A 25,617-nucleotide genomic window follows, 5' to 3' on the forward strand; every position below is an offset into this window, starting at 1 on the left:
GCAGCATTCCGTGCATGCCACGTTCTCCCGGGCAGGACTTAGCAACTGTTGGAGGCACTCTAGTGGTAATACAGCAGCCATTTTAACTCCAGAGGCCTGAACATCTTTAATATTACAAGCAGCCATATATAAACCTGCTATTAAAATGGCGGAGGCCGGGCCAACTGCTTACACTTCCTATGGTTTTATGAGTCTGGGGGAGGGGCAAGTACTTTGTGTCTGCATTGATTGGTGGAACCACACAAAGGATTAAACCCCCTCTCCCAGCACACTGTGACCTTAAATTGAATGGAAGTCCTGCATGACTGCTTTTTCTATTGTATTTATTATTGTATAATTGCAATTATATTGTACCAAGTTTAAGTTGCCTTGGGCACTTTTCAAGCGGGAAAAAATAGCATATAAATAACCTAACTAAATAAATCAGGATCTCCCATATGTTGTGTAATTTGGCCCTGAGACCTTTAACATCCGTCACTGGTCAGATTAGACTATATTTGGAAAGAGAGACCAATGGTCTGATTCAACATAAGGCAGCTACAGATGGCCGATAGCTAGCAAGCAACCTGATCTCCTTTCTTTCTCCTGACCTAGCCATGAACTTTCTAACTCCTGTTCTTGTTCTTTCCTTCTTTGGGCTTGAAGCAGCAGTTCAGAGTGGGTGGATTAGCCACCAGCCATGACTGAACTGAGACATTTTGGTGTCTGAGGCAGAAAATCCAAAACACTTCACATACACACCTCACATTCTCACATGGTTGAGTGTTTCTGCCTCTCTTTAAAAAACAGATGACCCATTTTTATAGTAAGAACCTAAGAAGAGCCCTGTAGGATCAGATCCTATACTCCATCTCATCCGTCCTTCTGTTTCCCACAGTGGCCAAGCAGATGCCCTGAAAGTTTCACAAGCCAAAGAGGCTGAGAACACAGAACCTTCCTCTATGGTTGCCCTTCTAGCAACTGGTATTCAGAGGTATACTACTTCTAAAAATGGACGTTTCATTTAGCCATTATGGCTAATAGCCACTATTGGACCTATACTCTATGAATCAGTTTAATCTATGCCCACGGCCATGACTATATCCACTGGCAAGGAATTGCACAATTTAATTATTGAGTTAAAATATTTACTTTTTCTGTCCTGAGTTGACTGTCCATCAACTTCATGCAGTGCTGCTGAATTCTAATATTTGGGGAGAGGCAGAAAATCTTCTCTCAATCCACTTTGTCTACTCTATATATCATCAATATATCTAATTCTCAACAAGGATAGATTTAAGGATTCTTAAATCTGGAGACTGGAGCTGTGAACAGACAAGAGAGATCTTTCTACAAACCTGAAAAGTGCCTTGGTTTATAGAAAAATCTGAAATCTTAAACAAAAAAACACCATGGGAGGGAAGGTAAACAACTTAGAAGGCAAGGCAGGAGAAGTGGCTTCTGGCCTGCCTGAGTCCCACATGAGGCAAGGTGAGGGAGCCTGCAGCACTCAGCTTGCCTGAGCCCCAAGCACAGCAAGAGAGGAAGTGGTGTCCAGCCTCCCCTCCCCAAGGCAGCACCTGGCCCACTTGATACCTGTGTAAGGTGAGACAAGGGATGTGGCAGTACTCAACTTGGTCTGCAAAGTGGCGCCCAGCGCAGCTTGCGCATGCCCTTCACAAGATGAGGGAAACAGTTCCCAACCTACCTGTGTGAAACCAGGGGAGGGAGACCTGGTTTGCCTGAGGCATAGGAAGACACACCTGGCCCACCCAAGCCTTGTGCAAGGCAAGGAAGGAGGCACATGGCCAATTAGTAGGCAGACTGTCTCTTCCTCTCTTCCTCCCTCCCTCCCTGTGGGACAGGGCCCTTTTCCAGGGTTTGTCATGTCCAGTCTGCACCTTCCCACAGGGATATTGTACAGATAAAATGGAGGAGAGGAGAATGATGTAAGCTGCTTTGGATTCCTGTTGGGCAGTAAGACAGGGTATCAATGAAGGAAACAAAATAATAACTGTAGCTGAATATAGGGGAGCAGATAAAAGTTTGGTTGGCTGGTGAGTGAGTGGGTGGGTGAGAAGGAGAGAAGGAAGCAGGAAAGGTAAGGATATAGGGATTGCTGGAAGAGGGAAAGAGGATGTAGTCTGGGGATGATGATACAGGGAGGGAATAAGGTGCTTGCAGGTTCCCCACTGTGTAACTTGGCCCAGCCTGGTGTCTGGCACCTTGCAACTGGACCATAGTTTCCCCAGGTAGAGGCTTACATTTGCCAGCCTTCTTGGAGATCTTGAATTTCAACTGGTCTCGAGATGACAGAGGTCAGTTCCCCTGGAGAAAATCGCTGCTTTGGAGGGTGGACTCTATGGCATTATACACTCCCCTCCCCAACTGCAGCCCCCCAATTCCAAGGAGTGTCCCAGACTGTAGTTGGCAACCCTATAAGAGGCTGCCAGGGGGTAGAGAAGGAGGAAAAACTGAAGATCTGGGGGTGGGGGTGGGTGGGGAAGGTTGGTCAGTGGGTAGAAAAGGAGAGGCAGAGGCAGGAAATGGGGAGAGGCAATGGGGGCTTTCAGGGAAGAGTTACTCTCTGGCATATCGTTGAGGGTTCCAGCTTGTAATTTTATAAGCGTCTGCCATGTCTCCCCTTAGTCACTTTTTGTTTCTCATACCAAAAACATTCTAAATGTTTTAGTTTTTTCCTCCCAGAAAAGGTCCCCTTGATCATTTTGGTTACTCTTTTTTGTGCATTTTCCAGCTTAATATTCTTTTTGAAATGGGCAGAAATTAAAGCTTCTTAAGGAATCAATAAGCCTGATTCCCAGACGTGGCTTACTGCTTGTGGAATAGATTTATGAAGGTGATAAGTGTAGTGGCTGTTTTTCTCATTATTGTCAGATGGGCAGAAATTCAGCTTTTTCATCTCTTTATCTTGACAGAACTACAGGTTGTCATGCTGTAGTTCAAGGCACACAGGCACAAAATGAACACACTGCCAAGGCTATGGCTCTTTTGAGAGCCAGCATAGTGTAGTGGTTAGAGTTTAAGACAAGGATCTAAAAGACCCAGGTTTGAATTTCCAGTCCGCCATGGAAGCTCAGTGACCTCGAGCCAGTCACATACGCTCTCAACCTAATTTACCTCACAGGGATGTTGTTGTGAGGATAAAATGGAGGCGGAAAGGATGACGATGTAAACTGCTTTAGGTCTCCATTGGGGACGGACATAGGGGGTAAATAAAATGAATAAATAAAACGGCATCCATACACTATTTGAAAAGGGGGAAAGAACATCACCAGTGAGATAATGCCTTTTAATTTTAGTCCATTCTGTTTGTTTTTTAAAAATATGAACTAAAGAACTACTTTTTAAATGTGTTCCTGCTTCTCTAATTTCACAGCCTTCTCTTATGAATAACACCATGCTGGTGATCTATGTTTTTTCTTTAAATGAGGCAATATCAGTTTAGCACTCTTTGCTGCCTTGTGATTCAGCATTCCCAAGCTCTTTGGACGTAGATTCAAGGTCTTGTGGCTTCTGAAAAAAAAAGCAGAAACAAATGTTCCTTCAATTGCAAAGTAATAGCATAAATATTTCCCAGTGGTTTGTTTCCTAGGGCTGGTTCCAGGTTTCAGGGGCCCTCAACATGATGCTGTCCAGTGGGCCTCCTCCCAAGCATGGCTGTGATGTAGACAGAGAGGGCAAGCAAGAAGTTGCTGATCTGCCATTCCTTCTCCTCATCTGTCTAGGGTGACCTGCTGCTGATACTCCTAGCTGCTGGTGCTGTTATTCCTAGCTGCCTCTCGAGTTCCTGCTCCTAGCTGTGGTTGTTAATCCTAGCTGCTGCTGTAATTCCCAGCTGCTGCTCCTAGTTTCTTCTCCTGTTATGCCTAGCTGCTGCTCCGAGCTGCTGCTGTAGAGAAGGATCCACACCTTCATCTATGGAAGTAGAGTGCAGGCCAAGGGAGGAAGGAGTGGTGGATAGGATGGTTCTTATAGGATGGACCCAGAGCCCCATGCCATTATCCAAAGGAAGAGGGCAGGCTGTGATCACTGATGCTCCCTGGTGGCAGGCCTTCCCAAGGCCAAGGCCCAAGAAGCTCAATAATGCCTACCCCTGATTCTGCACAGTCTCTGGGTCTCACCTGAATAGTTAATGGAGCATTTTCCACCTTTGAATCAGCGAATTCCAACAACTGGATTTGTGGGACAAAAAGAGGTATGTTAGCCATGGGGCTAATTCACCATAAATCCTCAAATCCTGAGACACTCAAACAAGAAGGAGATTATCCAGTAGCAGAAAACTTAAAATCAAGTCAAATCTGTAAGGTCAAATTCAAGGATTCTGTCTCTTACGCCAAACTAAAGCCTAATTATAAGATAAAGAAAGCTAGAAACCTGATGGTCAGTTCTGTGAGACAACTTACCAATTTAAACTTTAAACTATTTTATCTTTTGCTGTGGAAGCATTATTTGTAGAAATATTGCCTCTGAGGCTGCTTCCCCACAACACAGAATCATAGGGTGGGAAGGGACTTCCAGGCTCATCTAGTCCAACCCTCAGCACAGTGCAGGAAATTCACAGCTACCCCCCTCATACCCCCAGTGACCCCTTCTCCATACCCAGAAGATGGCAAAAAACATTCAGTGATACACTACCTCTGAACAAGGAGGTTCAATTTAGCCATCCGGGCAAATAGTCTATCAAGAGCTATTAGTCCATTTGGATAAATGGAACCTCTAAACATTGCCTGCCTTTAAACTACCAGCCTGGATCCATAGGCGCCACAATAAATTGTGGAGCGTGCCTTAAGAGACCCTAATTGTTTTACTCACCGCATTTTCCAGTTTTTCAAACAGCCGACTAGAAAAGGTAATGCCATTGGTTAGAAAGCAGGAGTTGAAATAATGCTTCTAATTCTGATGCAAAATAAAATAAAATAAAACACAGCAGTGGGTGAAATGAGAACAAATCTCTTTCATATTCTTTCTTTGGATTCCTCTAGTAGATATTACTAGAGGAATCCAAAGAAAGAATATGAAAGAGATTTGTTCAAGGTAATTGTGAAGGGCCCCCCTCCCCCAACAGCAGGTAGATACCGCTAAGGTCACTAACACAGGTGCCCCAATCTGGCATTCCAGTGGGATACCCCGTTCGTTTCAATTGGTGGGAATCCAGTTAAACATGTTTTCATGCACACATCTCAGTCCTGCCATTGGTGAATCAGGTGAGAGTAAGTGGGATATCACACTGCATATCCACGACGTTCTGGATGACTCCGGTCAGGCTTGATTCAGATATAGATGTGCACTTAAGGAGCCCTAAGAATCTATCCGTTCATAGCTCCCTGTGTATCGCCCACCTCCCTTTTAAATAGCTGGTGAGCAGGCCCCAAAGTTATAATTTACATTCCAACCACTGGCCTGTGTTGACTACTCTGACTGGCAGCTGTTCTCCAAGGTCTTAGGCAGTGATCTTTCATATCACCTACTGCCTGGACATATTATGGACTGAATCTAAGACCTTCTGTGTGGAAAGCAGACACTTTACTGCTGAGCCAACCCATGGCCCCATTATGACAGTGGAGGAGTGGTGCAAGGGGGGTAGGGAAGGAAGGGCTTCAGTCTGGCAAAATGTATTTTAGTTAAATAAATAACTCAGCACCAGAATGGAAGATCACTCACCAGTCCATGTCTCTCTGCAACTGAGTAAGACACTCATACAAAAGGCTCTCTTCCATTGTCTATGTACTGAGCAGACACACGTGTTTTAGATGGATTGCAGATTGTGACTTCTGTAAGGGTGTAACCAGATATAAGTGTGCACTTATATGTAACCTCAGGAAGCTACACTAGACTACTGCCACCTAATTTTCTATGTAGAGGGAATGGTTTGTATGAAAGCACATGTATGGCACAATCCTATGCAGTTACTCCAGTCTAAATGGGCTTAGACTGGAGCAACTCAGCACAGGATTGCATTGTTAGTCATGGAGCCCCACCAGAAGGAAAGTGGTGCACTCCATACACAACCTTAAGGAGAACCAAGGCCCTTGTCTTTGCTTGCCTCATATACAGTGCTTTATTAGATCTTTTTTATTATTCTCTCTTTATAGTACACAAAGAGCACATTTTCAGGAATCTTCAAGTTGCTACTTACTAGGTACACGACAGAAACATCTAGAAGGCTGTTATTAATTTATATTTATTTTTAAGTATGTATGTACCACTTTTCTCCGCAAGGAGAACATCAGTTTATATAAATAAACCAAACACCCAAATAAAACAAAAATGTAACTTGAGTTCATTGAATCAATTGCTAATTTATCCACAGGTACCATCTATAAACTACAGGATGAGAGCTGAAGGACTAAGAGCCCTTTGACTCCTGCCCAAGGGCTTGCGCCTCTGGCCATACTAGGATTGCCAACTCTAGGTTGGAAAATTCCTGGAGATTTGAGGGTAGAGCCTGGAAATGAGGGATGGAGATGAGGGACCTCAGTTGGGTATAATGCCATAAAGCCCATCCTTCAAAGCAGCCATTTTCTCCAGAGGAACTGATACCTGTAGTCTGGAGACCATTTATAATTCTGGGAGGACTCCAGGCCCCACCTGGAGGTTGGCAACCCTGCCCACATACCTTTATAGTACCAGCAGAAAGAGGAAAGCAAACGTAACCCATATGGAAATTCAGAACTCAGCTACGCTGAGCTGCTGACAGTAAGGTAGCAAGATTTTTCCAATTACAACCCACTCTTCATGCTTGCTCCCTCAGGAAGAAAAAAATCCCAGCAAGCCTCTGGCTAATTTATGGTTTCCATATTGGAGATGATCCAGTCATTGACAGTGCAATCCTAAAGCCATCTTGGAACTGATTATGAAGGTTAACAAGCCCCTGTTCTGACAAAACTTTACACTGACAACCCTTTGTGGGGGAAGAATGACATACTTGAAATCCTCTTGCTCGTGTTCTCACAAAATACTGGACATTAACAGTCAGTTGCCAGTTGTTCATTTGAACTGGTGATAGAATTGCAAGATCGGAATTTTGAGTAGGCAACTGTCCCACCAATGGTCACTTGGACCAACGTCTCCATGGCAACAACATAACTCTTGTTAAGAGCAACCCCAGTCCATTACTGATAATAAATCCCCACATCTGCTTTTGAATGTGACCCGTCTCTTTCCTCCCATCTTTGATGTTATTCAGCAACACCGTTGTTAGACCAACCCCCAAACCATGACTCCTTTGTAACTCCCAATATCAGTCTCAATCTTTATATATATCAACTGCCTATCAGTATTCTGGTTCAAATCCCACTACTGCCATGAGCTCAGCAGCTGGCCTTGGGTAAGCCACTCCTCTCAACCTTAGCTCCCCAGCTGTATTGCAGGGAAACTAATAACACTGACCTTGTTCACTGCTCTGAGTGGGGTACTAATCTATCTAGAATAATGGTAGATATGCACAGTTATTATTTATAGTAGTTAACTGGTGTGCCAGCCCTGCTTCTTATTGCCTGGAAATAAACGTGAGGAACCGCGCACACAAACACACGCACACAGAATGCCTTTTCATTTACAATTTTATTCAAGTAGCCATTATTGATGACTTCCAACACCGGAGGGAGGAAAGACATCACAGTCTTCCGTGTGTACAATGAAACAGAACCGATACAGTAAGAGCCTTCCCTCAGCTCTAGAGAATATTAATTCCTGTTAACAAAGCAATTGGCATTTGGAACTCTGTCAAGTCGCTTCTCAACTGCAATCCCAATAACCTTATGCATATTTACTTGAAAGTTCCACTGATCTCAGGCACATTAACACACACAAAAGCAGTCAAGTCCCAAATTTAGGTGCATTTTAGGAAGGTTCTGGTGCCAATAAACCCTTCTAAATAGTCATTAAACCTTTGTCCTCAATCTTGCAAAAACTATGGTAAATTTGTTTCCGCTGCCCTGTTCTGCTGCACATACACTTCCCTCCGCCACGGCATAATTTTCCCTCATGGACTACTGTTCAAGTTATAGAAAAAAGGGCTGCTACACAGTTCTACAGATGGGGGTTTACAGAGCAGAGTTCTAGAGAGAGAAAGTGTGTGTGTGTAAGATTACTTTTTAAGGCAGGAGTGACTTGAGTGCAAGGGCAAGGGTGTGCATATAAAAGAACCCACTCAACAGCTTCAAGAGGCTTTCCATTTATTTGATCAAAATCAGCTTCATAGATACAATGGGGCAAACATTTTACTTAAACTACAGCATTGACCAAAAGTTCAAGTTTTCTTAGAACTGTTAATAATATAATCTGTACCTAGACCCAGATTATTCCAGTTTAAGTGCTAGGGAGGTACATATATTGTGTATCTTATTTTCAGTTTTGATAGAACATTCTCTTAAAAATTTGATGAAAAGGCAGGGGGTTGGGGCAGGAACAGATAGTGGATCAATTCTGCATTTCTCAAGCAAAGACTATGGGAGAGATGTCTTTTCCTAACAAAGAACAACAGAAAAATCAGATAGTTAATTAAGCATGCTGTCAGAAAACAACATACAAGGCAAAGAAGTACAAAGGTGAATAATGCCAAAATATTACTTTGTGTCCCAGGCTGTTAGCCCAAGTCAGAAAAGGCTGAAAAGTATGCATAGAATACCATATATCAGTTTAACTGCCATTGGTGTTTTGTGGGTAGCAGCCACTCAATGCTTATTTTTTGTTGCCCTTTTTCTCTTTACAGCCTGGCAAGCCAGCCATACAGGGCTTCTTGAACTCACCAGTTCAGCCATTTTGGCTTTTAAAGAGCCTGGGGGATTATCATCTTCAGCTCCTGGGATGGTGCGGAGCAGGACAGAAGATTGCTGAATCTCCAAACCTGCTATTTCAGGCAACTCCCTCGGGTCACCTCATTAGGATGGCTTTGTGCTTTCCTAAAGAACTCTCTGTCAGCCTGTGACCCAGGAGAGTCCCAGTTCAAATCTCTTCTGCTCTCTCTCAGGGTCTCTCTAGACATACAAGTTTTTAAAGAGCTGAGTCTGGGGAAAAATAAAGGAGAGCTCAAACCCCCTCAGGATGCTACTGCAGAGGAAGGGCTCCTGCATATGTAGAGAGACCCTCAGCTGTCCAACTATAGGTAATACTATAGTTGGTAATACTAGCCTCCCTCACAGGACTACAAGATGAAAATGATACATAAATGCTATTATGTAAGTCTGTAAAGATGCCAGAATACAATTACCTCATTAAATTATCTAACTGTGCCGTGTTTGCAGAGGGTATATCAGTACTATGGCGTCAGCCATTCAAGTCAGTTCCCTATTCTGGAGACAACTATTCTGTCAAAAGACTGGTTAAGGAAATTCTGGAAATTCAGAGGACCCTTGAGGGTGTGTATCTTTCAAGCTTTGTAAAATAAACTGATTTTGTGACCCTGAAATCCTGAGTCATAATAGATACGTCAAGGATACTGAAGTTCTCAGTGACTAAGGGTCGCCGCCAATTTTACCTTTGTTAGCTAAATCAGGGAGACTATGAGGAAGCAAACTGGATGGTAAGTCAACAGAAGCCCTGCCCTGTTCATGAACCTTAGCATGAATTATATACACTCCAAATGAACTGTAGGACATATATATTGCAATGGATGAGACAAATGGAACATATGCAGATCACAGCCAGTGCCTTCCTGCCCTGCCCACTTTCCTCAATAGCAAACCATAAGCATGTACCACTCAACTCACTCCAAGGAACGCTTTTACATTTTTATTCATCCAAAGGGACTGCACCAGGGGAAGCTGGAAACAATGCTGGTTTGCAATTTAACTCTTGCTCTTTGTCACTGTGCCACATGGCACATGCCAAGGGTTCTCCACATTGCTTTCATTGCTGCTGTGAATGCCGAGACATGCATGTTGGGGGAGTTCTCTATGCACTTCCCCCTCTCTTTTTCACTGTAGCACCATAACAGCTCTATTAAACAGAAAGCAAGTTCTTAAATGGCAATAGACTGTTACAATGCAACCACAATTACCTCTTTAAGGAAATCCCTGCAATGGCACAACTGGAAAAAATGTTGGGAAAAGGGTACCTGTGAGGGGCTAATGGTGGGGAAATGTGTGCCGTTCCTTGCAGATGGAGTCCTAATGCACTCGGACTTCATTCTTTTCAAAAAGAGGGGAGTAAAAGGAGATTTGAGAAAGAATGCATCAAGGGCAGGGAAAGTCCAGAAACAGGACTACTGGAGCATGAGGTAATGTGGAAGCTCCAAAAAGTGCTCAGATTTAGAAGTCAACCCTTTCTTTTTTGCTTTGTTAGGCTTCTGCAGCCAGAGTCTTAGTGCACTTCTATAATATTGGAAGGAAACATGGCCCTTTCTTTAAGAAATGCGGCACCAAGATGCCACCTCATTCATGCCAAGGTCAAGAGGGGCTGACCTGTTCTTTTGAATAGAGTGACACCATCATGCGCATCCAAACCAGGTGGAACAAAAAATTGGGTTTAAAACAATACATTATGCATTGGTAGCATGGATCTGCTGTAAGCCTCTGGTATTATTCTGCGTACTGTAAGCGACACCGAAGTGTCATGGTTAAAGCACTGAACTTGGACTGAGGAGTCCTGGGTTTGAGTTCCTTGGGCCAGTCGGTCTTTTAGCTTGAACCAACTTCATGGGATTGTTGTGAGGAAAATGTAGGGATACTTCCATCAATTTATGCCGCTCAAGCACCATAGAGGAAAGATACAATATAAACATAAGGAATTAATGAAGAATTAGAAGTAAAATAGATTTTAAACTCTCTGGTGGGGAGGGGGTGGTGCACCAAAAAGAAACATGTAGGCTTCTTTTTTCTTACCTTCCTTTACTAAGTAAAACCAGTACATTTTGAAGGAATATTGCTTATTCATAGAAGATAGACGTGGGTGAGGAAGAAAGCTTCCCCATCATTTATTTCCCTTATAATGCTAATATTGAGGATCTGAGTGGCATTTCCTGGAGCAAACTTGCTGGCACAGGAAGGGTTAAGCACCCCTCTCTCCTGTCTGCTGATCTCCTTGCAAATGCCCCCTGGCTTTCACATTTCCATTATCTCAGCAAATAGTGGTCCCAACCCTGCATTTTGTCATGTCAACTTAGCTCTGAATTTTAATCCAATAACCAACAAGAATAATGGAAGAAGCACCAAGGAATAAGAAAATATGGATATTCTAAGTACCAGATGAAGGTTTTCTTTGGGGGGGAGGGAGTTATACCATGTATAAATAAAAATAATGTTGGCCCAACATGACTAATGGCTAGACTGCAACCAGAAACACTTGAAACGTTCTCAGCATAATGAGAGTCATATTCAGCTAGCTTGATAAAAATAGGAAAAAAGGTGAACCAAGAGAAATTAGTCACCCAACATCACTTGTGGGAAGTGTAGCAGTGCCAGGGCTGCTTCGAGACTAGAAACTAAGGAAACTTTCATTTGGCCGTGCTTGAGTCAAAATTATCATAGGGGCTGCAGAAGACAAGGAGGGTCAGTTGACCTGGGCAATCCTGGTAACAGAGGATACAGAGCTGAGAAAGCTGAACATTGTGGTCACCAGGTCTGGAAGGTCATAATCATGTTTCCATCCCCAATCTCGGCGTGCGTTGTTGTCATCAAAAACCATGGGCCAGCTGTCAGCTATGCAAAAGAAAAAGAAAACAGAAAGAAAGGCACTATAAATTTTTCATCACTGGATATTTAAGTTGAATCTGGGAGCCAAGCAGCGTATGACAAGCGTGTGTGTGTAACCTCAATGGCTGTTTTTCTTAAATCAGTGCAGTTTGGGGAGTGGCCATTTTTCAGCGGAGCAGCAGAAGGGATGGGATGCATAACCATATCTCTAGATTTCCATGTAACAGTTTGCAAGGTAAATGCACCTTTAAATCCCTGCACATATAAGTGGCTGAGGAAGATGCAACATGCAAGGAAAGTTTAAAAACACATCGCCATTTCTCCAATGAAAGTCACACCTTTTCCAAACTGGCTTTTCATTACAAAAAGCAGCAGTGTGGATTGGAACACTCACAGCCAAGTTTAACATGAAGTTTAGGTGTAACAAGAGCATTTTTCTACCAGTATGAATTCATAAACACCTTGTAAAGTGCAAGATGCAGTACAAAGCTCAGGCACATCTCCTCTCATTCCTGTTCCTCTAAGAGCAGGCTGAGTGTTCCCACTACAACATCTAGCCACAGTCCTCTGTGGGCTGTTCTCAAGGGTGGGAGAAATTTGTATCAAGGAACCAGCACACAGAGTTGTTAATTCTACACCACCAGTGCTGTGGTCCTGATCCTAATCTCTCTCTCATACACACACAGCTTTTTTAAAAACATTAAAATAACCATCTGGCAATCCAGTAACAGATTCCAACACACTTCAGTACATGTAGGTTTCCATGAAGAGTGAAATCCATGAAAACTCAGAAATCTCTATCCCTAACGGAGTTAGCACATGCACATTTCATTCACCTATAATTCCAACAGCTATTGCTTCTTTCTGAAATCTAGCACTCAGATTTCTTAGATCACATTCTCAATATTGGCTTTCTCTGCTAAGAGCAATGCAGCAGAAGCTCTATTACTGTTATGAGCATATGAATTCGACTTAAATGAATCAGACTACTGACCCATACAGCCAGTATTGTCTTCTGTGCCTGGCTGTGTCTCATCATGTTCTCTAGATCTTTCTAGCCCTACTCCTTGAGTCCTCATTACTTACCAACTTGCATTGGTCAGTGTGTAAGAAATGGTCAATCATATATTAACATGAGGCCCTACCTCTGAACGGTTAGTATTAAAGCAGGAAGCAAGGGCAGATCACAAACCTATATATAGGCTGGAGGTTCTCTTTCTCCTACGCTCAGGATACTTTGATAGCTACAGGATAATAGACTAACCAATGGCTTGTCTGACTGGGTCCACACTGTAGGCAACTTCGAGTTCTGGAATATGCTTCTGGACCTCTTGAGCCAGCTCCTCAGGAGTAAAACTCATGGCACCTATGTTGTATGTCCTCATGCTAAGTGACTCAGCAGGTGCCTCCATGATCTCCAAGGTAGCCCTCAGGCAGTCGCTGATGTACATCATTGGGAGGCGTGTATCTGGTTTTAGATTGCACTGGAACTTGCCAGTCTTCACAGCATCGTGAAAGATTTGGACTGCGTAGTCTGGAGGAAAGAAAAGTTTTCAACATGACTGCAATGCCCTGCCCCTCAACATCAACTACAAGAATAAAGCGCCTGCTGAAAATGCAGCAACTCCTGTTGTGCATATATAAAAAGTACCAAACATATCAGTTCATTAATTTGTTTTCCTATGATCTGTTTGGCTTCTCTTAAGGAATTGAATGTATTCAGCTTGATAAAGGTTTTGAGACAAGAAACTCTGTCTGGAAAATGGAGTTGTTCCACATAGCTGTGGTCAAAACAAGAAAATAAGGGGAGGAGACTCATCTTATAGCCTGGAATATTTGGAAGGAGTGTTAGGAAGAACTTTAAACTTATAAAAGTGTTGTGAAATCTTCATCACTAGAGGTTTTTCCAAACAGCTGTTTAAAGGAGTTGTTTAAATGACGTTACTTTTAATTGTTCATTTTAAACTCAAGTGTTGCTATGTGGAAGCAGCCATTGTTTAATCAACTATACTTATGTTGGTCAAAGACACAGTGTGTGTTTGAGTCTTCTTGCTAACTCAGGGTAGATGAGGGTGAGATTTTAAGCACTAATGGGTCAAATACTTTGGCTCTGTCTTCTGCCCCTGTCCCATGCAACACAAAGACCTCTTCAACTTCCTGCATCTTGGTTATGACTGACAGGCAGGAGCAAGCAGCTGAAGTGCATAAGAGGAAGGAAGCAACAGGCAGAGGTAGTCAACAGTGCTCCCTTCATTGTGCGAGTGATTTCTATTCCTCCCATCTTCCTCTTCCTTGGATGGAGTCTTCAGAATTCGCAACAAGCAAAGGTCTCTGGCAAGCGTAACCTGCAGCCGGTTTTCCCCATTAGGATGTATCTGAAGGCTAAATTAATCCTGTGTGTGTATGTACAGTGCCATCAAGTTGCAGCTGACTTAAGGCAATCCCTTAAGGCAAGTGACTAACAGAGATGGTTGTCATTGCCTGCCTCTGCATAGCGACCCTGGTCTTCCTTCGTGGTCTCCCATCCAGGTACAAACCAGGACAGTACTGATAAGATCCTACTATATAAAAGGCTAAGCATATTCAAGACAACTCACATCCTTCCGTGGTGTGCCTCCAGAGGGCGCTGCTGTGAAGGGAAGCCCAAATGAGACAGCCAAACTTCCAGAGAGTATGCCACAGTGCGAAGCCCAAGCCAAAAACAGGCATGGGATAGGCGGCAATGCCTGCCCCCTGCCTTCACCCAACTGGGATCCAGACTGGATCAGGTGACAATGCCCGCACCTTGCCTTCACCCAGCTGGGATCAGGAGTGCAGCAGGTGGCAATGACCATCCTCTGTCTTCACCCAGCTGGGATCAGGAGCGGAGTGGGTAGCAATGCCCACTCCCCGTCTTCACCCAGCTGGGATAAGGAGCAGAGAGGAGGCAATGCCCACCCCCAACTTCATCCAGCAGGGATCAGGAGCAAAGCAGGTGGCAATGCCCATCCCTCGTCTTCACCCAACTGAGATCAGGAGCAGAGCAGGTGGCAATGCCCTCTCCCCATCTTCACCCAGCTCGAATCAGGAGTAGAGAGGGGGCAATGCCTGCCCCCCTGCCTTCTCCCAGATGTGATCAGGAGCAGAGCAGGTGGCAATGCCCAGCCATCTTCACCTGGCCATGATCAGTCATGGGGCAGGAGGAAATGCCCACCCACCCCTTCACCCAGCCAGGATCAGAAGTGGAGCAGGTGGCAATGTCTTCCCCCTTCACCTGGCCGGGATCAGGAGTGGAGCATGATGAGGCAATGCCCACCTCCTTCACCTGGCCTGGATCAGGCACAGAGCATGAGGCAATGCTGGCCCCCCCATTCAACCTGCTAAATTCAGGCGCAGTGCAGACAATGCCCCTCCCACTTCCTCGAGCCAGAATCAGGCGCAGCGTTGGAGGCAATGCCTGTCTCTTCTTCACCCAGCTGAGATCAGGAGCGGAGCAGGTGGCAATGCCCAACCCCTCTTCACTCAGCCAGGATTCGGTGTGGAGCAGACCGCAAGGCCTGCCCCTTCACCTGGCCAGGATCAGGAGAGGAGCAGGTGGCAATGCCTGCCCCCCTTCATCCAGCCGTGATCAGGCGCGAAGCAGGGGGCAATGTCTGCCCCCCTTCACTTGGCCAGTATCAGGTGCAGAGGAGATGGCCATGCCCACTCCCCTGCCATCATCCAGGTGGGATCAGTGACGTAGGAGGAGGGAATGTCCACCTGCCCGCCCTCCCTTTCTAGAGACCACTGTATTTTTCCCCACAATGGGCTTTGTTGCTAGTATATAATCATTCAGGTTGTGTTTGCTCTCTTACCAGTTGTTCCTCCACCAGGCTGGGAATCTGCTGAGATAATGCCAGGGTATCTCAGACACCGGAAGTCCAACCCATACCTGTAATGGTAATACTGAAAAGAACAATACAGCACACAGTCAACAGCAATGCCTGAACAGTGACTCTAACTAGCTTAGATAAAATATTATAGCTGGATCCAAAGAAGCATGAGTGGAATAGACTTCTTGTCTCCTACTGAAGCCAATTGAATTCTCCTCAATTCTTTCTCTAAAGGTCAGAGGAAATCCAAAAACAGCGATGTGTGCAACGTGTGGATTATGTAGCAGGAGGTAAGAATTGGTGGAAATTGCCCTGCCCTCCATTGCCTGTGGAAATGCTTTCCAGTGGTGGAAAATAAATTTTAACTCCAATTCTAGATCAGTGAATATTAAGCCCACTTTAAAGAATTTGGGCAGACTGAATGTATTTCTTATATATACAAATATGCTGAAGCAGTTGTCTGCAGACTATTCCTCTTAACTCAAAGAGGACCAATAAAGCACAGTAAGGTGAAGAAGGAGAGCCACTCCAAATTGCTCTGGAGAAACAAGACTGAAGGTTCCACAGTGGATGATCATTTGAACCATATTTTTGTTGGCTAATGGTTCATAGATACAGGAAATATAACAACAGGTCTACATAAATATTAAGCCTTTCTTAAGTGGCATCCAAAGACATATTTTGCCTATCAGCTTTTTGATCTTAGGCTTTGCCTGAGGTGACTAAAGCAACATTTAAAACAATAATAAAACCCCCAAAGATAACAAACTAAATAAGAAAGGAGGAAAAAAGCAGCAAGAAATAAGTGATCTTGTCAACTGGCACCCACAAACCACAGCAAGTCACAAGTTACCAAGGGGTAATAAAATAAAAAGGTGTTTAACAAATGCTTAGAAGTCAATAAAACAGGCATCTGTCCATATATTAGGGAAGGCAGACTAGAATCTGGGCTCTGCAAATGCAAATATCCCATCCCTAGTAGCCATCTACCTCACTTCTGAAAGGGCAGATGATCTTAAAACATGAGCAGGCTCATATGGGAGCAGGCAGTCCCCAGTGCGCCCTGGGTCCCCAACTTCAGGAACTTTTAAAGGTCAAAGTAGACACTTTGTTTCAACATGCCATTTTAACTTGAAGGCAGTGAAACTTGTTCATCATAGTCACGATGTTACCAAATATACAGTTAATCAGACCACTGTATTTTGAACTAGTTAAAGTTTCCACATGTCTTTTGTGAGCAGTATTGTATAAAGAATATTGCAATAGTCTAACTTGGACATTATGAGCAATGCAATCCATAGCAAAATTACACCTCTTTAAAGCCAACAGAGTTAGAAGGATGTATATTTGTTTTAGGATTACACTGTAAGGCATGGCTAAGTTTTCTCAGTAAAGGCTGCAGCTGGTGAACCAACTCAAATCAATGAAAAAAGCTTTGAGATACAAAGATACCACCAAGCTGCAAATCTGTTCCTTCAGGAGATTGCAGCTCAATTCAGGAAAGGCAAATCCCATATCAGACTTTTCCTTTCTTCTCATCTAGACCGAGTTTAATGTTATTGACTCTTTATAAAGCTTATACTAAACCTCTCTCATAACAGATGAAGCGTCGCCACATGTTGAAGCAGTGAAACAACCACAAGGATGTTAGAGGAATACTTACTTCTCCCATGAGCTCAGCATGAACTTTGGAAACACCATAGATTGTCCTTGGCCTTTGGATGCAGAGATCAGGGGTTGGGTTTCTAGGGGAGGTGGGTCCAAATGCTCCAATCGTGCTGGGTACAAAGAGTCGCAAGTTGTGTTCGGCGGCAATGTCAAGAATGTTGTGCAATCCTGGGGACAGCAAATAGAGTTATCAGCCACTAAACCTAGAACTTCAGCTCTCCTGGGGAGACATGAACACTTAGCCAAACAATACTAAGCAAGCTGACACTACTCACCATTGATATTGACAGATCTTGCCAAAGGAACATTGGCTTCTCCAACAGCACTGAGCAAAGCACTATAATGAAACAGCCATGTAATCCGGTTGTTCACAACTATCTCGCGAAGGTTTTTGTAGTCCAAAATGTCAGAGTAGATAAAAGGACCTGAAAAAAAGAGAAAGGGCATGGAATAGCTTTCAAGAAACATTGTGTTTGTTGAAACAGGAATTTACCATTGCTGTTCTTGGAAGAGTTCTTAACTATCATATTTGTAGCAAAAGTTTACAATGATAAAATTGTATATTGTTCTGAGCACAGTATGTGTGTGTCTCTGTGTGCATTTTTGTGATCAACAAAATTTTCAGGGTATAAGCATTCAAGAGTCAAAGCTCCCCTCAGGTATCTGAAGAAGGGAGCTTGAACTCTCAAAAGCTTATACTCTGGAAATCTTGTTGGTCTCTCAGATGCCACTGGACTAAAATACTAATGTTGTACTGCAGACCAACATGACTACCTATCTGAAACTATTTTTGTGATGTTATTCATGATGGCCAAAAGCAATAGGTGCCCATGTTAAGTGTATCACCGTCTGTTTTGGAGATAGATGGACACAATTCCAGCACTGTTTCAAAATGCTATGAAAACTGGTTTTACCTGAGACCAAAGCATGATAGAAAAACGAATGCATGTAAACAATGGCAACTACACAGTAGGGGTGTTTCCAGCTCACTAAAAAGCTATTGATGGTACACAGACTGAAAGTACTAGGCAGCTCACAGAGCCAAGTTATTTCATGGCATCATTTTGTTCTTTGGAGCATCTACCTGAACGTTCTCAAAGAATGCTCTTTCTCCCTTCATTTAACATCAGTTTTACAGCAGCTGCACTGGCTCCCCGTGGAGTTCCGGATCAGATTCAAGGTGTTCTTAACCTATAAAGCCCTTAGCGGACTGGGACAAGCATATCTGCAGGACCGCCACTCCCCATATGGGCTCTGGAGGATGCTTCAATCAGCTGACAAACAGTTGCTGGTGGTCCCTGGCCCCAGGGAGGCTCTCCTGGCATCGACTAGAGCCAGGGCCTTCTCTGTGCTGGTGCCTGCCTCTCTGTTTGTTGTGCCCCGGGGCCCAGCGTGATTTATTATCCTTTTGCCGGGCCTGCAAGACAGAGATGTTCCGCCAGGCATACAGCTGATGCTGGGGCAGGGATGAGCCTCCTGACCAGTCTCCTGTTGTGTGTGTGTGGTGGTGGTGGGGGGGAGTAATGCAACCTCCTGCTCTGGTTCCCACCGGTTAATCTATTGGTTTACCTCCTCCACCCCGTGGGGTTTGTTGGTGGGGCTAAGAAAATGTTGCCGCCATTTTGGGTGATGTTTTACTGAATTGAATTGTTTGTACTTATGATTTTATTGTAGTTTTAACTTTTGGGGTATCCACCCAGAGCCCACTTGTGGGAAAGGTGGAATATAAATTGAATATATCAAATCAAATCATTTGGACTTGCTTCTGGACTGGCAAAGAAATTCTACAAAAGAGGATTACTTGGGCCAGATTTAAACACAATGCTGGGCATGTAAGAAAATTTTACCAGAGAAATAATCCACACAGACTGTGTTTCATTTATGTCAGACCACACATATGCAAACAAGAAATCTGTGGCTTGATAGGGCACCATGCTGGCTTGTTTACACTATATGGAATGTGCTGGCAGAGGGACTCCGTTTAAAATGTGAAGCCAGATTTGTGTAAGTTTCTTATGATGTCATGTTTAATTCAGGCCTCCAAGCTATAAATTTTTACACCCAGATATAGGCTAGAGCCAGACAACAGCTTTTAAAGGAGGTATGACCAGATCATAAAGTGTTCATGTACATACTGCTAGGTTGGATCCAGCCAGCTCAACCATGGCCAATTCCTCCCCGCCCCCATATTACAGCCCTTATCCCACATAACTTTCGTCCATGATCCATAGCTTAACTTTTTTGGTGATCATAGGGGTGGGGGGACCCCTTCTTCCCTTTTTTCACCAGTGGAAAAGCCTTGTCTCTGATTAAGTAGGCTTTGAAGCACTGTGAAAACCAGCTGTGAGTGAAAAGTAATACTGGTATGAGTGAACAGTGTTTAAAAGTCCTGAGCAATTCATGTGCAGATATTATTGGCCCTCTCAATTCCTTTATCTTGCTTTCTTCCCTGGCAAAGGAAGATTAAATGCATACAAGACAACATATTTGTTCTCCAGATTTTCTTTGGCTGGTTAGCTATTTACTTAATTCAGTTGCCATTGCACTATCACCAGAAGAAACCAGATCTGGCTGCATTCCGTATATTTTCATATTTGCTGTCATCACGCATAAGTAGAAAGTAAATCCATTTTAAATGCCCAACCTCTTTTATGCAAGCTCCTCTCTTTAGGAAGTTAAGTAGTTCTAAACTGACATCAAATGTTGGTGATCTGAAGTCAAATTAATTAGAAAAGGTAGGAAAATAAATCATCTCATGTAGCTGAACTTTGCGAGCAGACGGATTAAGCCAAGACCATGTTCAAACCCACTGAGGGAGAAATCCCCTCCCTGTGCTCCACTAATAATGGGGGAAAACCAAATGACTAAACAATGAGAAGGGCACATTAAACCATCTTCACAAGTCAGGATTAATCCTGTATTCATGTACCCATGAGTCTCTTGGAGCAGGTGTCCATTTTTTCTCATGGTGAAGGGACGGGGGGAAGTGAGGAAACACATAAAAGCTGTACACATGCCCTAAGCCCGCATACATGAACACCTGAAGCTGTCTTATACTGAATCAGATCCGTGGTCTACTCAAACTGCTCAGTCTTTTCTACTCTGACTTGCAGTGGCTCTCCAGTGCCTCGGGCAGAGGTTGTTCACATCAAATACAACTTGATCCTTTTAACTGGAGATGCTGTGGATTGAACTGGGGCCTTCCACATGCAAAACTGATGATCTCCCATGCAATGGCGCCTTCTCAGGACTCCTCCTGAAGATGATCATAAGGGATACTACCTGATCATTTCACAAAAGAAACAGGATGAGGGCCAACTTTACTGAACTGTAAAGAAAGTACCAACACTCATTATGGGGCCACTTACCACTATAGAAGACACTATCAGGTGGCTTTCTAATATCTGACAGGATCACATTGTTCTTCCCAAAGCGTTTTCTAGAAAAGATGATACCATTAGTCTCAGAATCTCTCTCAAAACATTCATTCCAATTAGAAAAATCTTTTTCAGAAGACAGTCTAAGGAAAGTTGGCATTCTGACATATGACAGTCTCCATTACATCTATCAACAGGATATATGAGCTGGCTAGACATAGCTCTAGACTTATGGTGACCCCTGACAAAACAGGGTTAACATACCTGTAACTTATGTTCATCGAGTTCTTCTGTGCTGACACACATGGGGACTGCGCAGGCGCAGGCCAGCCGCCGGAGAATTTTCTAGAGCTTCCAAGGCTCCGAAGGGGCCGTTTGTCGCGCGCCTCAGCGACCGTCTTCCCGCCCAAACGGTCACGTGATCCTACAGCGACCAACGGCCCCTTCCCTCAGTTCTCCTTTGCCGCCGCTTGACCAACACACTTCAGCCATAACACCTTAAAAACACCAATATCCGTTACAGCCATCACAGTATTGTGCATTGGAGTTCACAGCGGGGTAGGAGGGAGGGTTGTGTGTCAGCACAGAAGAACTCGATGAACATAAGTTACAGGTATGTTAACCCTGTTTTCATCTTCGTTCTTCTGTGCCTCCACACATGGGAGTGTACCAAGCTTCACACAATAAGGAAGGCGGGGGTGAAGTCCAACACAATTTTATTGAACAAACAAGAACAACAATAAATAGATATGCATATATACATCTATGTAAAAAACTGTGTAAGGACACATAAATATTCAATATTTACATATATACACACCCCCAGGTACATATATACACACTTTCACTCAAGGGTACCCAGCAGGTACGCCAAGAAAGTCATTCCAAAACTCCCTCAGGAAAAAAGGGAGTGTAAGACAGCCTTGGCCACAGATACATCCTGCTCCGCATTGACATCAACGGCGTAATGCCTGACAAAGGTGTCTGCAGAGGACCATGTGGCTGCTTTACAAATGTTAACCAGGGGCACCCCCCTGAGGAGTGCCGAAGAGGATGCTTGGGACCGCGTGGAGTGGGCTCTGACATGGAGCGGGCAAGCCACCCCTGCCAGGGAATAGGCCTTGCTAATGGCCGTCACAATCCACCTAGACAGGGTCTGTGAGGACGCCCTGTTACCCTTGTCCTTGGCCCCAAAACATACAAACAGGTGAGGACAGGTGCGGAATTCCTTCGTCCTATCCAGGTAATAGGCTAGGGCCCTCTTCAAGTCTAGGGAATGAAGGGCCTTTTCCCCCTTAGAGGAAGGTTGAGGAAAAAATGCAGGCAGTGAGATATCCTGCGAGAGGTGGAAGGCGGACACCACCTTGGGCAGGAACCCGAGGCAGGGACGCAGGACCACCTTGTTGGGATGAAACACAAGAAAAGGGGGGTCAGACCGCAGTGCAGACAGCTCACTGACCCTCCTAGCCGACGTGACGGCCACCAAGAATGCTACCTTGAAGGATAGCATATCCAAGGGGCATGTAGCCATAGGTTCAAACGGAGGCAACATGAGACGTGAGAGCACCAAAGACAGTGACCACTGAGGCACTGGCGCCGACACAGGTGGGTAAAGATTGTACATGCCCTTAAGGAACTGGCGGGATTGTGGGTGAGAAAACACCGTAGCACCCTCAACTCGGGTGTGAGCAGCTGAAATCGCTGCCAGGTGGACCTTGAGGGAGGAAGCCTTCAAGCCCAGGCCACGCAAGTGGCACAAATACTCGAACACAACCCCCAAGGGACTGTTGTCAGGCACCACTCCTCTGGCAAGTGCCCAGAGCTCAAACCTGCGCCACTTGGCCGCATAAGCGCGCCTAGTGGATGGCCGACGAGCATTCAGGAGGACCCTCTGTACCTCGTCAGTAAAGCCTATCGGGGAGGAACGATCCGCCAAGCCGTTAGGTGCAGCTTCCTGGGATCGTGGTGGACCAGGCTCCCGTTCAGGAGAAGGTCTTGCCGAGGGGGCAGACTGACATATGTCCGTTGGGACATCCGCAGGAGCTTCGGGAACCAAACCTGCCGTGGCCAGAAGGGGGCCACCAGGATGCAGTCCGTCCCGTCCTCCTCTATCTTGCACAGGACCCTGGGAATCAAGGGGAATGGAGGAAACATGTAGTGCAAGCCCTGCGTCCACGTAAACTGGAAGGCATCCCCAATAGAGAGGGGGTCGCTCCCTGCCCTGGAACAGAACGTGTGGGCCTTGGTGGTCGCCGCAGTGGCGAACACGTCTATCACTGGATGACCCCACATCCGGAAGATCGGCCCAACGCACTCTCCGTTCAGTTCCCACTCGTGGTCTAGTAACGGGGCCCTGCTGAGGGCATCTGCCCGGGCATTGTCTGACCCAGCCACGTGTATAGCACGGAGCGACACGCCGTTCTTGATAGCCCACTGCCAAGTGAGTGTGGCTTCCCGGCACAGGGCCATGGACACTGTGCCCCCCTGCTGATTCACGTAGTACATGGCAGTCGTGTTGTCCGTCTGCACCAAGACATGACGATTTCTCAGCAGTGCTGTAAGAGACACAAGTGCGAAACGAATGGCCCTTAGTTCAAGCACATTGATATGGAGGGTCTTTTCCCTGTCAGACCAGACATCTTGCACCGACACATCACCACAGTAAGCCCCCCATCCCAACAGAGAGGCATCAGTGGTAACCGTGATGTCATGGTGTTGATACCCGAAAGGGGTCCCTCTAAACAAGTTGTCATCAGACAGCCACCAGTCCAAGGAGGAGAGGATGACCCTCGGGATAGAGAATTTGAGGGACGGAGGGTGCAGTAGAGCATCATACCTCCGCACAAACCAGTTCTGGAGAGGGCGCATACGCAGCCTAGCGAAAGGCACCACAGAGGTGGCCGCTGCCATATGCCCTAGTAAGCACTGGATAGTGCGCACAGACTGGAACCGGTTCCTTTTAAACATGGACACTAGACCCCTTAGGGACCGAGCCCTCTCCAAGGGGAGCAGGGCCTTACCCTCCACAGAGTCTAAAAGCGCACCAATGTAGGACACCTTGCAGCTGGGCACCAGCTTGGATTTCTCCAAGTTCACCAGGAGCCCCAGGCGTTGGCAAGTGCTAAGTACCAAGCCAATGTCCTGCACCAGCCTAGACTCCGATTCAGCCACGATGAGCCAGTCATCGAGGTACGGAAAGATGGTACAGCCTTCTTCCCGTAGGAAGGAAACCACAGGGGCCACACATTTAGTGAACACTCGTGGGGCAGTGGACAGGCCAAAGGGGAGCACCTTATACCGGAAAACCCTATGCCGGTAAACAAAACTCAGGTACTTCCTGTGCTCCTTCCGTATGCCCACGTGAAAGTATGCGTCTTTTAAGTCAAGAACCGCAAACCAATCCCCTTGCTTCAGTAAGGCGATCACCGCCGCCAACGTAACCATTTTGAACTTGGTCACCTTGAGGAAGGCATTAAGGCCCCTCAGATCTAAAATGGGACGTAAACCCCCATCCTTCTTAGGGACCAGGAAGAACCTAGAGAAGAAACCCTTTACAGAGTCCTCATAGGGCAATTCTTCCACAGCACCCTTGGCCAAGAGCGACACGATCTCCGCATCCAGCTCGGCCATAGTGTTATTGACAGCTGTCAGGGGTGAACTGCATCTAGGCAGCTCAACGAACTCCAGCCCGTATCCCAGTTCAACAATAGTTAAGACCCATGAGTCAGATGTTATTGACTCCCACTCAGAGAGGAGTGGACTAAGTCTGTCCGAAAAGTTCGGGGATACGGCTGGCGCGACCCGTCAGTACTGCCTCCCGGCGCCCTGCTGGTCTTTCTGCTGGGCCGGTTGCTGTGCCTGACGAGGCTTGAAGGGCCGACGCCTCCTCTGCTGTTGTGCGGGAGGGTAAGGCCGCTGCTGGTAGGCAGGATACTGATGGTAGCCCGGCCGCTGCTGTTGGTATCTGCCCTGGTAGTGGTAAGGGCCAGACCTGGGAGCGTACCGTGACCTGGAGGAGGGCTTGTCCGCTGGAGCCAGACCCAAAGACCGCGCCGTCTGCCGGTCCTCCTTCTTTTTCTTCAGGGTCTCGTCGGTCGATTTGGAGAACAGCGAGTCCCCCTCAAATGGCATGCTCTCCACCCTGGAACGTACCTCTTGGGACAGGGCCGTAGACCGCAACCAGGAGTGGCGCCTGAGGACCACCGCCGACGCCATACCTCTAGCAGCAGTGTCAGCAGCGTGGCTCCCAGCGTTCATCTGCTGCTTAGACAGCCTCACAGCCTCTGTCTGCAGCAGGGACACCACAGCCTTCTGCTCAGGAGGGAGGTCTCGTGTATAGGATGCCAACTTCTCCCAGAGGTACAGCTGGTACCCTGCCATGATGGTCTGATAGTTGGCAATCCTCAGACCCAGGGAAGAAACAATGTACTGGCGCCTGCCCATGGCATCCAGCTTCTTGCCCTCCTTATCGGCAGGCACCGAGGAGTGACCCGATCGCCTGGGGTTGAACTCCTCTGTGACCAAGGAGGAAGGTGGAGGGTGTTTCACCAGCGCCGGCCAGGTACCCTGCTTGATCTTGTAGAGCTGCTCAATCCTCTTGGATGTTGGAGGCTGATCACAGGGCACCTGCCATACCTTCTCCACGATTTCCTCAATACCCTCGAGCATGGGGAAGCCAACGTACGCCGGGTTGTCCCCGTAAATGCGTTTGAGGAGCTTGTCCTTGGTCTGGGGAACTGCCGAGGAGATGTCCATCTCGAGAGCCTTGGCCATCCTTGCCATCTGGTCGGCGTAGATGCGGAGGTCCTCGAATGGCGAGTCCGCCGATGGCACTAGCTCCTCAGCTGGCGATGGTTCGGACCAGGACTCCGACTGGTAGCCGCCAAAGCTCTCCACATCCTCCTCATCGGAACCGAGCTGGGATTCTGGAACCTGGAGCGGAGGGGGAGCCCACGCCGACCTCGATGTCGAGGGCCTCGGTTCCGACACGGAGAAGCCCGCAGGTGCCCCCTCCCATTGGCAACGGTATGGCGAGGGGAGGTAGGAAGCCTGTCGATGCCGGGACGCAGTGGACCGGACTGATCGGAC

At 46.0% G+C, this 25,617-nt stretch overlaps 1 protein-coding gene across 4 annotated transcripts in view; it reads right to left on the bottom strand.

Moving 5' to 3' along the window:
* Nucleotides 1-7,544: 7,544 nt before the first annotated feature.
* Nucleotides 7,545-25,617, bottom strand: part of LOC129335464 (L-threonine 3-dehydrogenase, mitochondrial-like) — a 69,715-nt gene continuing 51,642 nt past the window's right edge. For all 4 annotated transcript variants that reach the window (XM_054988014.1, XM_054988033.1, XM_054988024.1 and 1 more), the window contains exons 4-9: nt 20,521-20,591; nt 17,428-17,577; nt 17,148-17,320; nt 15,467-15,557; nt 12,898-13,167; nt 7,545-11,639 (exon numbers count right to left, since the gene is read on the bottom strand). In XM_054988014.1, coding sequence (XP_054843989.1) covers nt 11,491-11,639; nt 12,898-13,167; nt 15,467-15,557; nt 17,148-17,320; nt 17,428-17,577; nt 20,521-20,591 — 904 coding nt within the window. In that variant the 3' untranslated portion in view covers nt 7,545-11,490. The remainder of the gene's footprint in view (nt 11,640-12,897; nt 13,168-15,466; nt 15,558-17,147; nt 17,321-17,427; nt 17,578-20,520; nt 20,592-25,617) is intronic.

The sequence above is a fragment of the Eublepharis macularius genome, chromosome 1, assembly GCF_028583425.1.
Source record: "Eublepharis macularius isolate TG4126 chromosome 1, MPM_Emac_v1.0, whole genome shotgun sequence".
Lineage (NCBI taxonomy): Eukaryota > Metazoa > Chordata > Lepidosauria > Squamata > Eublepharidae > Eublepharis > Eublepharis macularius.